The sequence below is a fragment of the Haliotis cracherodii genome, unplaced genomic scaffold (genome assembly GCF_022045235.1).
Source record: "Haliotis cracherodii isolate W230 unplaced genomic scaffold, xgHalCrac1.p SCAF_10, whole genome shotgun sequence".
NCBI lineage: Eukaryota > Metazoa > Mollusca > Gastropoda > Lepetellida > Haliotidae > Haliotis > Haliotis cracherodii.
In genome coordinates this window covers 43,426,422-43,442,884 of record NW_027266265.1, presented here as the reverse complement: position 1 = coordinate 43,442,884, position 16,463 = coordinate 43,426,422, and the positions used below count along the sequence as shown (strand labels likewise).

At 40.0% G+C, this 16,463-nt stretch overlaps 1 protein-coding gene across 1 annotated transcript in view; it reads right to left on the bottom strand.

Annotated features, from left to right (window-relative positions):
- Positions 1-16,463, bottom strand: part of LOC139451018 (N-acetylglucosamine-1-phosphodiester alpha-N-acetylglucosaminidase-like) — a 44,932-nt gene that overhangs the window by 11,366 nt on the left and 17,103 nt on the right. The window contains exons 3-6 of the mRNA XM_071232837.1: positions 7,830-7,923; positions 3,795-3,928; positions 1,756-1,864; positions 334-462 (exon numbers count right to left, since the gene is read on the bottom strand). Of these exons, the coding sequence (XP_071088938.1) occupies positions 334-462; positions 1,756-1,864; positions 3,795-3,928; positions 7,830-7,923 (466 nt within the window). The remainder of the gene's footprint in view (positions 1-333; positions 463-1,755; positions 1,865-3,794; positions 3,929-7,829; positions 7,924-16,463) is intronic.

Here is a 16,463-nt window from a genome sequence, read left to right as displayed (position 1 = left end):
TGGTTCTGACAAACCTAGAAACATAATCGGGGTGAACCAGGATTTGATTCAATTATGATATTTTTCTGGCATGCTCCTAGGATGCAACTCTGCACAGCGAATTGTGGCCTCTAAGACGACTGGGCAATGGCCCGAGTACATCAGTGAGTGAGTGAGTGAATTCAAACACTTCATAACAAGCCCTGGTTAAAAGAAGTAGAAGCAGTCAGATATTTACAAATCGTTATTCTCAACAACATTCTAACACAATGGTAGTAGTGAATGTTGATAGGCTTTTCAGACTGGCCACTGAAGCTTTCCTCAAATGTACATTCAAAGAGAAAATGCTCTCACCATAGATCTGAGGGGTGACTGACTAGAGTACCGTTGATGACAGTTGTGGCCGAACCTCCACCGTCCAGGTTAATGGCATTGACAAAGCCAAGGTCAAGCAAGATGGATGCCATCTCTTTGAGGTCAACTCTGAAATATTGAAAAAAAGACACAAAAGTTTGAGATTTGATACTTAATACTAGGGGATGCAGTATTGGTGGATAGACCATCACAGATCTAAGTTCAAACAAGTAGAATAATAAACTGTCATTCAACAACACAATATAATAATTGGCTGCAGATCGACAGCAACCGAAGTTAAGCCACCATGCTAGGCACCATGGTTGCCCAGCAGGATTTACACCATCCCTTCATGATATTAATCACTGGATTGTAAATACTGAACTGTAGACTTGATTATTTACAGAACGCCGTCATAAAGCTGGAATTTTGCTGAGTGTGGCGTTAAACAACAAACCAACAAACCAACCATCCTTCAGCTGCTGGTGATTATGTGCAATTTTAGCCATTAATCAAAATTTACAAATATACTGCGATCCAATCAATGGTAGGAATAAGATACATTGAAAGACATGGTCTTTCGATACTTTCTCAGGTGGACAATAAGTTTACAGTATTTCAACCCGCCACAAACAATCTCAGTTAACAATTAAGCTGAGGAAACACTTCTTGTGAGTAGTGAGGTGATGTGAAATGGGGCTTAACATCGTGTCCAAGATTATTGCACATATATATATCGACATGCATGCACATGTGTGTGTGTGGCTGCTTGTACTAGTCCGGACTGAAGCCGATTTATAGTGCTAGCCCACTGAGATACCATGCCGCAGTTTAACATGAATACCCCACACAGACACAGTATTCTGACTCTGAGCCGACCAGTCCTTGTTTAAGCCTCTTAATGCTGAGCACAAGACAGGGTAACAAAATGTGCCATCTTTTAACGTCTTTTGGTATGACGCGGCCGGGGATCCAACCCTGGACCTTCCCCTCTCCGGGTGGACGCTCTACCACTAGACCACGGAGGCGGTCTCTTTTGAGTAGTATATGTTAATGTTGTCAACTGACGCTGGAGAATTGAAAGGTGTTATCATACACAATGGCCTATCATTTGTGTGGCATGCTTCACGCAAGTACAACAGACATGAAGAAAGCATCCATTCATAATCAGGACGATCAGCCCATCATAAAATAATTATTACTCTTCTATCTAATTTTCTTCTTGAATAGGGGTGGGGATTTCACTGATTGCATCACATGAACAAGCAATATGACATGTTACCATGGTTACAGAAAATGGGGTGAAGACCGATAAATGACCATCCTAAACAATAATATCCAGCCATGAGTGAGGATATTTTTGGGAGTGGTTTTTGTGCAAATATCAGAACTAACTTGGTCTCATTGCTTCACCGTACTTACCCGAGACTTCCTGTCTTCCCATCAACCTGGGCAATGAGGATGCGGCCATCTTTGTCATGTCCGACTGCAACTCGAGCTGACTTGACAGTAGCAAACTCTCTCAGTGTTCCTAAAATCAGGATGATAACTATGTTCATGATTTGATCACTCATCTCTTCACATTAGATTTACAAAAATGACAAGACAAAAAGTGAACAGGGCTCACTACCCCCGACTCTGACTCCAACAAATTTCTAAGTTCACAACAGTAAAAACATTTTATTTCAGAAAATATGTATATCATAATCAAACTTTGCATTGCACCTCTTTTATTAGTATGGAAACTGTTCCCTAAATTTGAAAAGAATCCATGAAGAAGTTTTCTAGTTATACAGCGGTAGAAACTAACATTTTTAGTCCACCAGTCCTTATAATGATAACAGCAAAACCCTTAAAAATGGCAAATTTCTACTTGTACTTATGATACCTTAACTATTGGGCAGTTTGGCAAGTACTACAGGAGTAGTGCCAATTCCTTACACTGGTTATAGGTCACACAAATGTTTAAGTAAAAACATTCTTAGTAAAAAGAGTGAAAACAAGCTGTATATTTTTCTGAAAATCCCAATATTAAAAACAAACTTTGCACTGCACCTCTGCTATTGGTATAGAAACTGTACCCCCAATTTGAAAAGAATCTATGAAGTAGTTTTCAAGTAAAAGGTCGAACAAAAGTAAAAAATGAGAAACGCATTTTTTTTTCTTCAGAAAATCCAAATATTGAAATCAAACTTTAGACTGCACCTGTCCTATAGGTGTAAAAGGTGTTCAACAATAATCTTTTTGGTAGTTTTCAAGTTATAGGTTGCCAAAAAAATGTCCTCGGAAAGATGGATGGATGGATTTTAGGTCAGGGGTATAAAATTGAATTTACTGTCTGATATGTAAGATTTATTCATCGCTTTGATCAATGTAGCATTCGACAAAAGAACAACATAATATCCTATTTGCACTCGAGGTGAAGCACTCGACCATATTTCTAAAGCATCCTGAACAATCCCATATTTGGCAGTTGTATGGGTGATTGGATATATGATGTGTAAACATATTGCAAACTTATCATTTACTCGCTTGTTGATATATTTTGAAAACATGATGAAATATATATTTATTGCTTTATTCCACATCTCACCTCTTTTATTAGTATGGAAACTGTTCCCTAAATTTGAAAAGAATCCATGAAGAAGTTTTCTAGTTATACAGCGGTAGAAACTAACATTTTTAGTCCACCAGTCCTTATAATGATAACAGCAAAACCCTTAAAAATGGCAAATTTCTACTTGTACTTATGATACCTTAACTATTGGGCAGTTTGGCAAGTACTACAGGAGTAGTGCCAATTCCTTACACTGGTTATAGGTCACACAAATGTTTAAGTAAAAACATTCTTAGTAAAAAGAGTGAAAACAAGCTGTATATTTTTCTGAAAATCCCAATATTAAAAACAAACTTTGCACTGCACCTCTGCTATTGGTATAGAAACTGTACCCCCAATTTGAAAAGAATCTATGAAGTAGTTTTCAAGTAAAAGGTCGAACAAAAGTAAAAAATGAGAAACGCATTTTTTTTTCTTCAGAAAATCCAAATATTGAAATCAAACTTTAGACTGCACCTGTCCTATAGGTGTAAAAGGTGTTCAACAATAATCTTTTTGGTAGTTTTCAAGTTATAGGTTGCCAAAAAAATGTCCTCGGAAAGATGGATGGATGGATTTTAGGTCAGGGGTATAAAATTGAATTTACTGTCTGATATGTAAGATTTATTCATCGCTTTGATCAATGTAGCATTCGACAAAAGAACAACATAATATCCTATTTGCACTCGAGGTGAAGCACTCGACCATATTTCTAAAGCATCCTGAACAATCCCATATTTGGCAGTTGTATGGGTGATTGGATATATGATGTGTAAACATATTGCAAACTTATCATTTACTCGCTTGTTGATATATTTTGAAAACATGATGAAATATATATTTATTGCTTTATTCCACATCTCACCTGTCTCCTCTGTGTCGGAACACTCTATTTTGACACTCTCGTCCACATAGATCTCCCCCTCCCTCAGGATCCACAACACGCCCCCCACCAGCTGGGTAAAGTGCTGAGTCAGCAGATCCAGCTCCGACAGATACCTGCACATTGACAAATATATTTTCAAGGGCCTTGTAATAACCGCAAAGATGGAGTAAATTCTAATTTATCTGGAATTACTATGCTTCCATTTATTGTTCGTTCAAACAAACCTGAATTGAGTTATGGTTACTATTCCCTCAATCATCCGTTCCCAACAGTTGAGTGGATACAGTTAGGCAGATAAGCTTATACATGTCATAGTAGTCATAGTCATACCATCAGGTATCATATCTCTTCACAGGAGGGGGCACGGGTGACCCAGTCGTCTAAGGTGACGCAATTCACTGTGCAGAGTTGCATCACTTGGGCACTCCAGAAACCTATGATTGTGGGTTCGAATCCCGGTTCGCCCCGATTATGTTTCTAGGTTTGTCAGCACCATACCCGTGCTCGTGGGTTTCACCGAAGTGATAAACGTCTTGGACCTGCATCACTTTGGGCTTTCCTCCCACATCAAGCTGACACGCTGCGATATACTGTTAAAAGCGGTGTTAAACCCAACTCACTCACTCACTCTTCCCAGGCCCCGACCTACCAGTCCCGATCGGCAGAGTTCATCAAACACCCTGCATGGCTTCAACAAATATTGACCTGAGAAGATCCTGGGTGGAATGTCTTCAGCAACCCATGCTTGTTGTAAAAGGCGACTATGCTTATCGTAAGAGGCGACTAACGGGATTGGGCGGTCAGGCTCGCTGACTTGGTTCATGCATGTCATCGTATACCAATTTCGTGGATTGATGATCATGATGTCAATCACTGGATTGTCTGGTCCAGACTCGTTTATTTACAGACCACCGTCATATATAGCTGGAATATTGTTGAGTGCTATGTTAAACAACAAACGAACAAACTAACTTTTTGTCTGACCATCCGTTTTGAGAGACAAACAAGGCATCATCAATCAATATTTCATGGTCTTGTGTAGAGTCTACACCACATTCCTCCATGGAAATCTGACAATAACAGTTATCATCGCTGTGAGTAATATTGCAGTACATTGAAATTTGTTAGTGAACCCTTTGAAAAATCAATACGCAATGTGGTTCATTATTTATTGTTTGACATCTTGTTATCTAGGTAAAAAAACACAGATGCATTTAGCAGATCCGGAGGCTGAGTGATATCAAATGTCTGTCATGATAGCTATGTCTAAAAATTACATCAGAATATTGCCAGCAAATTTTAGAAACGGTATGGCGGGGAATAAATGTAACAAAGTACAGTGCCCCGTTCCACAAAACAATCTTAGCGCTACGACTCATATATCTATGTTAAAGTATGGGAGTTATGATCATTATACTGCTAAGATAGCTTTGTGAAAGAGGACACATGTGAACATGGTGAATACACCCCAACTTTTAAAATGTTTAAGAGAATGTAAGGGTAGATGTAAAAATACAGCAAATCTAGATAAACTGGGGAATGTGAAGGTCAAAGTTTGGTTGGTTGGTTTGTTGTTTACGCCGCACTCAGCAATATTTCAGCTATAGGATGGCGGTCTGTAAATAATCAAGTCTGGACCAGACAATCCGGTGATTGATATCATGAGCATCAATCCACACAATTGTGATCGATGACATACTTCAAACCAAGTCAGCGAGCTTGACCACCCGACCCCCTTAGTCGCCTCTTACGACAAGCATAGTTGCCTTTCAAGGCAAGCATAAGTTGCTGAAGACCTATTCTACCCTGGATCTCCACAGGTTGAAGGTCAAAGGCCACAGAAGGGTAAAAAAATTAAATTGTGCGAAAAAAATGTTTTATCATTCCTCATATCACATATTATATTATATATATATCTAATAATCATACATGCAGAAAATGCTTTTCAACGGCAAAAATATCGTGGAAGTGACCACATGTTTGAAACCAGATTCTATGAGCAAAAGGGATGGCTGCAGAGCTCCATAGGTCACACTTTTTAAATTTTTCAGTTCATTAATTCCTCTGACCAAGGCCAAGGCCATAATACACAATCACTGTAAATCAGAAAAGAAAAAAATATTGTATACATGTGCATATTATATCTTACTTATCACTATCGCTAAACAAAGATCTGATGACATCCCATTAGGGTCACATCAGAACGATCTTTCATCCAACCAATCAGAGTGTTGCTTACCAGATCGGGAAAGTGACAGATCTAAACAAGCAAACGGGGCATTCAGAACGACAGTTACAGGCTGTAGGACTGATTCCGTGAAAATCAACGTTCAATGGGATAAACATTTGAAATGGAAGAGACTTTCCATAGCCTGTGGTACTGCAATACAATCTCGGCCATCTATTAGACCTTCCAGAATTTTTCTTTGTTCAGTTTTCAAATATTGAATCAATATTTTTCAAAGCTTAGTCTGGAATGGAAGTCTCCAGTTTGAAACTAGTCCCGCAAAGCTCTAAAAAAGCTGCTTTCTGATTGGCTAATGTTAACTTTTTTTAGTAGTCATTTCACTGGTCGGTCAAAGTTTGCGGAAGGATGATATGACGTGATCCGTAATGGATGCCGTAGAGATAGTGAGAACAAAGATCTGATTTTATTAAGATTGGAGAAAAACAGATACAACTATGAAGATAACAAACACACGTAGCAGCTCAAACACCTAATGATAAGGGTCTTGATGGGGTATACTGTTTAGCACAAAAAACACCATCGTAAACGTAAGATGAGTAAAATTCTTATCATAAAAGATAACGTAAACTGTCTAAAATGTTCAGCGTAAATTCCATCATTACTGTATATTAGGCTCTGTAGCGCAGATGACGTATGGAGAAACAACTTTAAGACACTTCAACCTTATTTTCGTACAAATATCTGTAGTGCACAGAGTGAGTGAGTGAGTGAGTCAGGTTTAACGCCACTTTTAACAGTATTCCAGTTATATCGCGGCGCGTCAGCTTAATGTGGGAGGAAAGCCCGAAGTGATGCAGGTCTCAGACGTTTATCACTTCGGTGAAACCCATGAGCATGGGTATGGTGCTGACAAACCTAGAAACATAATCGAGGCGAACCGGGATTCGAACCCACAATAATAGGTTTTTGGCTTGCCCAAGGGACACAACTCTGCACAGCGAATCGCGGCGCCTTAGACGACTGGGCCACGTGTGCCCATGGGGAAAATGGGGAAAAAAAAGCGTTTTAGCAACATTGTTTATGACAACAATGTTGAGTGCACACAGTGATGCCATGAACAAACTTGGATCGTGCAAGTCATTACTACATTCCTGTAGTCCTGTGCCCTGTGGTTCTTGTGAACTTGACGTTCAACCAGGTGAGCTAAATACATGTGACCCTGGGATCTCTAACACAAATTAAAGTTTCTGCTTCCTAATGTTCATACTCCTTGAGGTTTCAGTAGTGAAACATAAAGTTCTACAAAGAACATGCCAATGACAGATGACAAGCCATTACAACAAATTAATTCCGGCTGCATCTTATATTACCAAAAGTGATAGAGTAAGTTCTGGTTTTTTGCAACTTTAGCAATATTCCAGCAATATCATGACGAGGACAAAAGAAACTGGCTTCACACATACCCTTTGACGTGGCAAGTGAACTCTTTAACCACTAGGCTACCCCGCCACTGGTGTTAAAAAATGGTGATTGTTGTTACCTTGCCTGGCGCTCACTAGCAGTAAGAGGCTAAAACAAGGACTGGTTGGCTCGGAGTCAGTATACTGTGTCCGAGTGGGGTATCTATGTTAAAACTATGGTATGGCATCTCAGTGGGGTAGAACTCCAGAATTTAATTTCCCATAATTAAGTATGCATATAACACACGTATTATACACGAATAAATAAGTCTTGTGTACATTGATCAATCGGAAGGGGTGCTAATTGGGATTGTTCACTAGCCAATATATTAGCAAATATCGCCGTAGGCGTTTAGACGAACTTACCCTACGTAGATGTATCCATCTGCAGTGACGCCGAAGTGAGCATTCTGCACACCATCCGAATCTCTAACCAGTCTTCCATCGCTGTAAATGTTGCCTGTAAACACAGCAAGGTGAGCTTGATTCAACAATGCCCGAAACAGTGAGTGAGTGAGTCGGGTTTAACGCCACTTTTAACAGTATTCCAGTTATATAACATGGTGTGTCAGCTTAATGTGGGAGGAAAGCCTGAAGTGATGCAGGTCTCAGACGTTTACCACTTCGGTGAAACCCACGAGCAACGCCTAGAAACATAATCAGGGCGAACTGGGATTCGAACCCACAATCATAGGTTTCTGGCGTGCCCAAGGGACGCAACTCTGCACAGCGAATCGCCGTGCCTTAGGCGACTGGGCCACCTGTACCCTGCCAGAAACAGAATTTCAGTTACCATGGTTGTATCATGCAGAGTTTGAAACATCTTCCCGAGGCAAGGGAAATAACTGACTATAAAAGTCCGGCATCCACCCTTGCCGAAGTAGGCTGGAAGTTACAGTTTGTTTGGGCTAATGAGTCAATACATAGTCCAATTAAAATCGCGTGACGAACTAGACATCTGGTTCATAAACAACATGGGTTTCAGTGTGCAGATGACCGTTGACTGCAGGATTTGCATAGCATGTGTACCGTCAACTGGGCATCAACAGATATTTCTAAAATTTTTTCATGTTTCCAATCAAGACGCTCAAGTGATTTGATGCGCCAGGTAAGACCCGTTTTTTTACAATATAGATCTTGATTATCAATCAGATCATATTGACTGTGCACTGCCATTTTGTTTCAAGAAAAAGCAAGTAATATAAGAGATGGAATCTGATTGGTCAATAGGAGGGACATAGAAGGGACATAACTCATAATAGCCATTGGTGGTGCTATGATCAAGCCTGGAAATTCCAGCATTCCAGGCAAGGGTGGAAACTAGACTTTTATAGTCAGTTAACACCATTGCCTCAGGAAGATGAGATCAAAACTCAAACGTGTCCTGGTGTTCGTAAAGATATTGAGACTTACTCATACTTGATTCGAGAAAGGGTATTACCTTGACTTACAAAAGTGGGGGTCCAGGTGACCCTGATAACTAGGGTCCTTGCAGACAAAATGAGGGTCCTGTGAAGTAATGATATGGTGTAGTGTACTGTATGTTTACATAACTACTTTACATCCTCGAATTAAGTGATCATGGACAGTGGTCAAGATTGAAGGATGAAATGACAGACACCCATAGGCATAACTGCTCTTGAGGCGCTGTAGGTACAATGAATATTATTGTGCTTCCCTCGGGATGCAGCATAGTTTTTTTCTGTGTCCTTTCTTTAAATTTGTGTGTACTGGAAGCACATTTGTGTGTACTGGAAGCACATTTGTGTGTACTGGAAGCACATTTGTGTGTACTGGAAGCACATTTGTGTGTACTGGCAGCACATTTATGTGTACTGGAAGCACATTTGTGTGTACTGGAAGCACATTTGTGTGTACTGGAAGCACATTTGTGTGTACTCGAAGCACATTTGTGTGTACTGGCAGCATATTTGTGTGTACTGGCAGCACATTTGTGTGTACTGGAAGCACATTTTTGTGTACTGGCAGCACATTTGTGTGTACTGGCAGCACATTTGTGTGTACTGGAAGCACATTTGTGTGTACTGGCAGCACATTTGTGTGTACTGGCAGCACATTTGTGTGTACAGGAAGCACATTTGTGTGTCACGTAAAACCTGATTCTAGAGAATCCTGAAGTTTGTAACCTCTAACTTTAGAGTTATGACAACATGGATGAGGACCCCTAACATTCTTCCGTAGTTTCTAACACCGTCACTTGATGTCAGCTGAAGATGGCAGAAGATGTTGCAGCAGTTTAGTGAAACACACAAGGATGAGCAGGTATGGTGAGGCTGACAGACCAAGGGTCATTGTCAGGGCAAAATCAGGGCTAAGGGCTCCTTTAGACCCAATGGACTCTGATGGGTCAACTTTGAAAAAAGGAGAGAGTTTATAGACGTCAACTACTTTATTATGATATCCATGAACTATCTCTCTTGTGTGTAACACTTCTATATGTTGTTTGAAAACATGAACTTTGAAATAGTGTATGAGTAATACATTTGTACCTGACCTTTTCTTTCAGCTTTGGCATGATCATGTACATGAGTATGGCTTAAACATGTTAAATGTGTGGAAAAAACAGATCAGATCGAGGAAAATGAACCATTAAAACTTATTATTTATTTTTTACCACATGTTTGTTCTGTCTTTATCTTCATCTCCCTAATAAAAATGGCAATAAATCATAGACTTGCTCACTTTCAAAATTTTTCAACAAACCCTGAAAACCACACAAATACCAATTCATACGAACACATTTTATTTCTTTAATAACAAAGGGGTCATACTCTTAGCATAAATTGATCCCTACAGCATACACAAAGAGACAATTTTGTGATTCATCTGTCATCATAATTACTAACTGCCTCTGTGGTCTAGTGGTAGAAAGTTCGCCTGTAGAGAGGAAGGCCCGGGGTTCAATCCCTGGCCACGTCACACCAAAAGATGTTAAAAGATGGTACTTCTTGTTACCCTGCCTGGTGCTCGAATTAAGCAGCTAAAACAAGGACTGGTTGGCTCGGAGTCAGTATACTGTGTCTGAGTATCCATGTTAAACTGCGGCATGGTATCTCAGAGGGCTACAACTATAAAATCTAGTACTAGTACTAGCAGCTACAGATGCATCTGATGCATGTATCATGATATAACATTTATACTAAGTTATCCTATAATAATTAGATCCACATCAAGTGCTTTTATGAGTTATCATGGTGTAATATTTACACATCATTTCATATAATTATATACTACTCAAAAGAAGTTAAGGATCACCCGATTCTTTCATATTGGTAATGTTAATCTGTCATGGCATGAGAGATTAACTATTGTAATATGGAAGAATCAGGTGATCCTTAACTTCTTTTGAGTAGTATAGTTTAGCAAGTAATATTTATCCTCAGGTAAAATGCATACATAAAATAACAGGTTCAGTTATAGCTTTTTAGATAGATGCTAGCCTAAGGTAATGGGAGCGCATCTCCTAGACATACTATTCAATAAGACGAGAGTTCTGTCTACATAGTTTAATAGATTTGAAGCTTTTAGATAAATACTAGCCTAAGGTATCAAGATCCCATCTCCCAGACAAAATTTAAATTAAACATCGCTATGCAATAATCTTGGACGCAATGTTAAACATCACATCACCTCATGATTACTATGTTTATATTACAAGGAAAGTTGGCCCGCCAGGTAATACTCTGTGGTAAGAGTGGTTGGTTTGCTCTGTTGCCTGACCTGTGTGTCACCTGTTACCAGCGAATGCATCTATGACAGATCAATTGTGACATCCAACCAGTCTGTTATCTCCATGTAGTTCAGTTTACATGCTCCAGTGTAACATATGGGGGTAATAGATAATAGAAGTTAGTTTCCCACTGAGTGAGTGAATGAAATTAGTGGGAATGGACTTACATTTCTATTTATTCTACTCAAAAGGAGTTAAACAACACCCGATGTTCTTTAACTTCTTTTGAGTAGTATATATCTTCTCGAGGCAAGAGAGTTAACTGAGTGTAAAATTCCAGTTTCCACCCTTGTTGAACCATGTCTGGACCGGACAATCCAGTGAGTGACTTCATGAGCATCGATCTACACAATTGGGATACAATGACATGCATCAACCAAGTCAGCGAGCCTGACCACCCACCTCTAACGGCAAGCATGGGTTGTCAAAGACCTATTCTAATATTGAAGACCTATTCTAACCCAGATCCTCACAGGTGCGGTAGGGATAATAACTCCAGCCACATCCAGCTACTTTGCTAGTGATGTCAGAATTTGTATTTTTTATAAACAAATTTATAAGTAAAATTCCATTTCAAACTGAATTCTTTGGGAAAAAGCCATAAACCAACAATGAAAAAAAGGGTTTTAGACAAGTATATTTTGATGTGGAATAACTTTAACTGCATAAGAGTGTCAATCCACTTTAGATACGGTATGCCGGATGCCGAGCCTCCTCAGTGTTATTCAAAATGCTACAGTGCAGTACTCTGGATGCCATAAAATGAAATCTATGAGGATGCAAATATTTCTATGTTGAAATATATTTGTCATCTTTTTTTCTTCCAATGGGTGACAAATCAATAAAATATTTATGAGCACACATTCAATGTGAAAATCCCAGTCTTGTGGAAAATCCTTGTTCCATCTTCGTACGCTGATACGGTTAAAGGGTTTTTAAATTGGATGCCAAGTCAAATTAATCCTTTGTTCTTGCGATCTTAAATTTCCCATCCTTGATTTCCATGGATATTTCACCAACCAATCAAATAGCGTCAACATAAGGAAAAACTAAAGGGGTAAGGGGAGTGGGAGACATCCTTTCCATCAAAAACATTTTTGAGAGCGTTCTTTTGTGTGGGTGTGAATTTTTTAATATTAAATTTCTCGCAAACTCTGTCGTAATCAATGGTGCTGGCTAGAGCTGGGACAGGTCCAAATTTACTACCCGGGTACCTGACACCCTATTACCCGGCCCTACCCGGATACCCGCTACAGGTGTCAAGAGTAGGGTACAAAATATCCGAATGGGAATTGATTTACCGCAGCCCTGGCAAAAACTATTTAGATACATGATCATGTATACACTGCAGTTGATAGACGCTTTATCCTTACTCGAACATATAAAAGTCAGAACGAATGCCTGCATAATGAGAAAGAAAAGTGAACATTATAGCTATACTAGCTTGTAATGTAACCATTAAGTTTTTTTATTGTTAATGTTATGTTATTGTAAGCGTTTTGTTATTGTAAACGTTTTGTCATGTGACTAACCACGGGTCCGGGTAGTCATGTGGGTACCTGGGTCCTACTCAGGACCCACCCGAAACCAAGTACCCTAGTGCTAGCTGCCATGTGGTTGACATTGTCATCCCAGCATGGAGGCTGGGTTGTAACCACCTTCTGATTGGTCTGTTAGACAGAGTAACGTAGCAAATCAAATTGGCTACTGAACATCAAGGGCAGGTAATTTGAGACCGTGAGAACCACGGAATGGGTCCAGGGTGAGAGTAGGTTTTCCGAAGTGAGAGCCCTGGTGATATAGAGGATGAGGGAGTAGGGCAGGAGGCTGTCCAAAGCGGCCACCTCCACCCATGCGTGCTCATGCCTACAGCTATGTGTGTATGTTCTCGGATGACAAATATCTATCAGATGCTAACAGATATTCCTATTTTTCAGGTGGGAACGGACCATCCTGAATGTGGGTGAATCCTTTCATTGAACTGATGCATTCAGCATCAAAGAAAACGTAACGACACACTTTCAAAATATGTTATCCTCTGAGTTTTTGGTCTGAAATATCTTAATGTCCATGTCCACTGTTAAATTGTAACATCATCAGTGATTGATCTAGTGGTGATTGTCAAGAATATTAGCTATGCAAGTTCACTGCATTCAGACCCCCTGTTTATTTCACTATTTTCATGAACTTTTGTTTCCTGGATTCTAAAAGATTTGCAGCCAGGTGTAAAAGAATTCCATTTTCCTCTTTTATCAAATATAACCACTGTCCAGCACTTGCAGTGGGAAATATTTATTGGCACTGGGTGTAACCTGGCAATAACAGTTACCTGCACTAACAATGTTTTACCTGCACTGGTGCAGCTTGGATATAGCGAAATCGATCCCCGACATGGTATCTGCAAAAAACTGTTTTGTTTGTTTGTCGGTTATCTAACGCCGCACTCGGCAAAATACTAGCTATATGATGGCTGTGTGTAAATTATTGGGTCTGGACCAGACAACACAAGCATCAATACACGCAATTGAGATACGATGACATGCATCAACAAAGTCAGCGAGCCTGACCACCGGATCCCCTAAGTTTCCTCTTATGATAAGCTTGGGTTGCAGAAGTCAAATTTTAAAAAAACCCTAGGTTTTCATAGGGTTAAAGTACAATCCAGACATAATTTAACAGACAGAGCTATTTTTCATCTCTTGAAAAATAAGGCTGAAATATGCATTTCATATCTGTTGTCCTCTTAAAACACCCTAGAGCCTACAGTTTGAGCATTATTATCATATTTATCATCAAATAATTTTGTATCAGTTTACCATGGCAGGGTAATCTGTGGTCAGATCACATCGCATGTCAAGGTCGTCCATATGCAGTTCAGCTTCAGTCAACATGGACCAAATTGACAAAATGTTACATTTGAAATGGTGACACGAACTTTGCAATCATTTTTTATTTTATTGATTTTCTCTGCATTCAGCAATCTTGGCATTTCAGTTGCTATGGAAGTACATGTAAATACATGTCTGTTGTCATTCATTGTATTATCATGATTATGATGTCATGGTTGAATCCCATCACGGGACTCGGAAATTTTATGGCTGCTAGTCATTGGCGCCCAACGTAGCGGTCATAAATTTCTGAGTCCCGTGATGGGATTCGAACCCTGGACCTTATGATCAGAGGTTGGACGCCTTGTCCACACGACTAAAGAGAGAACCGTGTCAGCATGCTGACAAGGTAAGGAAGTCGTCTGTGGGATGACTCCACGCTCCGCTACATACTTCCCCGTCAACAGAAGGCATGTCCTTGGCCGAATAGTAGGGTACTGAGACTTATTTTGCTCAAATTTAATATGGGTTTTGGGTGCCAATATAGCAGCCATAAAATTTCCGAGTCCTTTCTTGAGGTCAGACGCCTTGGCCACATGACCAAAGAGGTTAACAGCATGCTGACAAGGTAAGGATGCCATCTGTGGGATGACTCCACGTCCTGCTACAGGCATATTTCCACACCACTCAGGGGCAGGCTCAAAGCGCTATTATTACCCCGGTCACTGGATCATTGTGCACTCAAGAATCATTCTCATCTCCCTGGGGAGTATACAACCCAATCTGCCTGTTAGGCGCTAGAGGGTTAACAACCACATTGCCAACTCATCCTACGGGGTACCCATTCACTGTTGGGTGAACAGAGGCACATTTCGAACAAAGTCACTTGCCCAAGGAGATGCCACACGTGTTACACATGCTTCAGTGTGGGGCAGGTCCGAAGCCCTAGAAACTCTCAGGAGTCAAGCTGATGAACGTGGTCACCCATCCAAGGACTCTCCGTGACCGACGTTGCTTAACTTCACCTGATTTGTGACCAGTGCGCTGTGCATTGGACCACGTGCCACCAATACCAGTATTTCCTCCCATACAAGTCTGCATCTTGGTTACCCCAAAGGCCTTGATGGTGGCAATGACCTTGTACCAACTGATTTGATATTATGGAAGAGATATCATGGATATTAGTCAGAAAGCTCTAGGTCAGGAGTGTAAGGGGAAAAAGGAAGTCATTCAAAACCACAATCTATTCTACTACAGACATGGCCAATTATAAGTCCATTAATCTGAGACAAGTAACAGTGTACACAAACTAGTTGTTTCCTCACAAAATCTTGTTATTTCACATAACCATGTGTCCGAAATGAGCTTCGGACTAGATGGACATGACCAGTGTCTACCCCTATTATAAACTAGTGTACTATTGCATTGTAGATATCTTAATTACCTATCTCGTAATAACCTCAAGGTTGGTTTTACTTTTTCCTTGTGAGACCTCATTCGGGGTATGAGGTTTTACTTTTCCTAGAAAGACCTGGTATGAGGTTTTACTTTTCCTAGAAAGACCTGGTACAAGTTTTCACTTTTTCCAAGTAAGACCTGATGAGTTGAGTAGCAGATGAAATTTGGACTTGGTGCTTCAAACGTCCAGTGTTCTAACAATGAAGGGGGGCACGGGTGGCCCAGTCGTCTTAAGTCACCGCGATTCGCTGTGCAGTGTTGTGTCCCTTGTTGCACGCCAGAAACCTATGACCCTGGGTTCGAATCCTGGTTCACCCCGATTATGTTTTTAGGTTTGCCAGCACCATACCCATGCTTGTGGGTTTCACCGAAATGGTAAACGTCTGAGACCTGCCTCACTTCCGGCTTTCCTCCCACATTAATATAATTGGAATACTGTTAAAAGCGACGTTAAACCCAACTCACTCACTCTAAGATTGAAGACAAAAAATGAAACTTTTTCCATTATGGATGACAGAAGTCGAACCTGCAACTTCAGAGACCTTGTTAAGTTTTGTAAAGCCGTATTTTCCCACTGAACCACCAGAGCCAGGTGATAATTTCTGTTCAGTTTTACATGTCGTGACTTCCAATGTGTGCATGCTGCATGGGTCTTTCTCTCCCACTTTGATCAAATTAGCTTTATACCGTGACACACTGTATTGTTTCACTATAAGGAATCCTGATGATTTCTTATTTTTTCCTGACTTTCTTGCATTTAGATGGTTCATAAATCAAAAACCTCAGAGTCATGTTTTATTGTTAACTTAAAACACATCTGTGACGTCATTCTATCGTTTGAACGCTCCATTATTTTTCAGGAATGGAGAGTTGTTTGTCAACTATGCATTATCTTGAACCAATATTTGAATTAATTTCCACTTGGAATGAACGGAACTATTTTTCACATTTATTGACAAATGA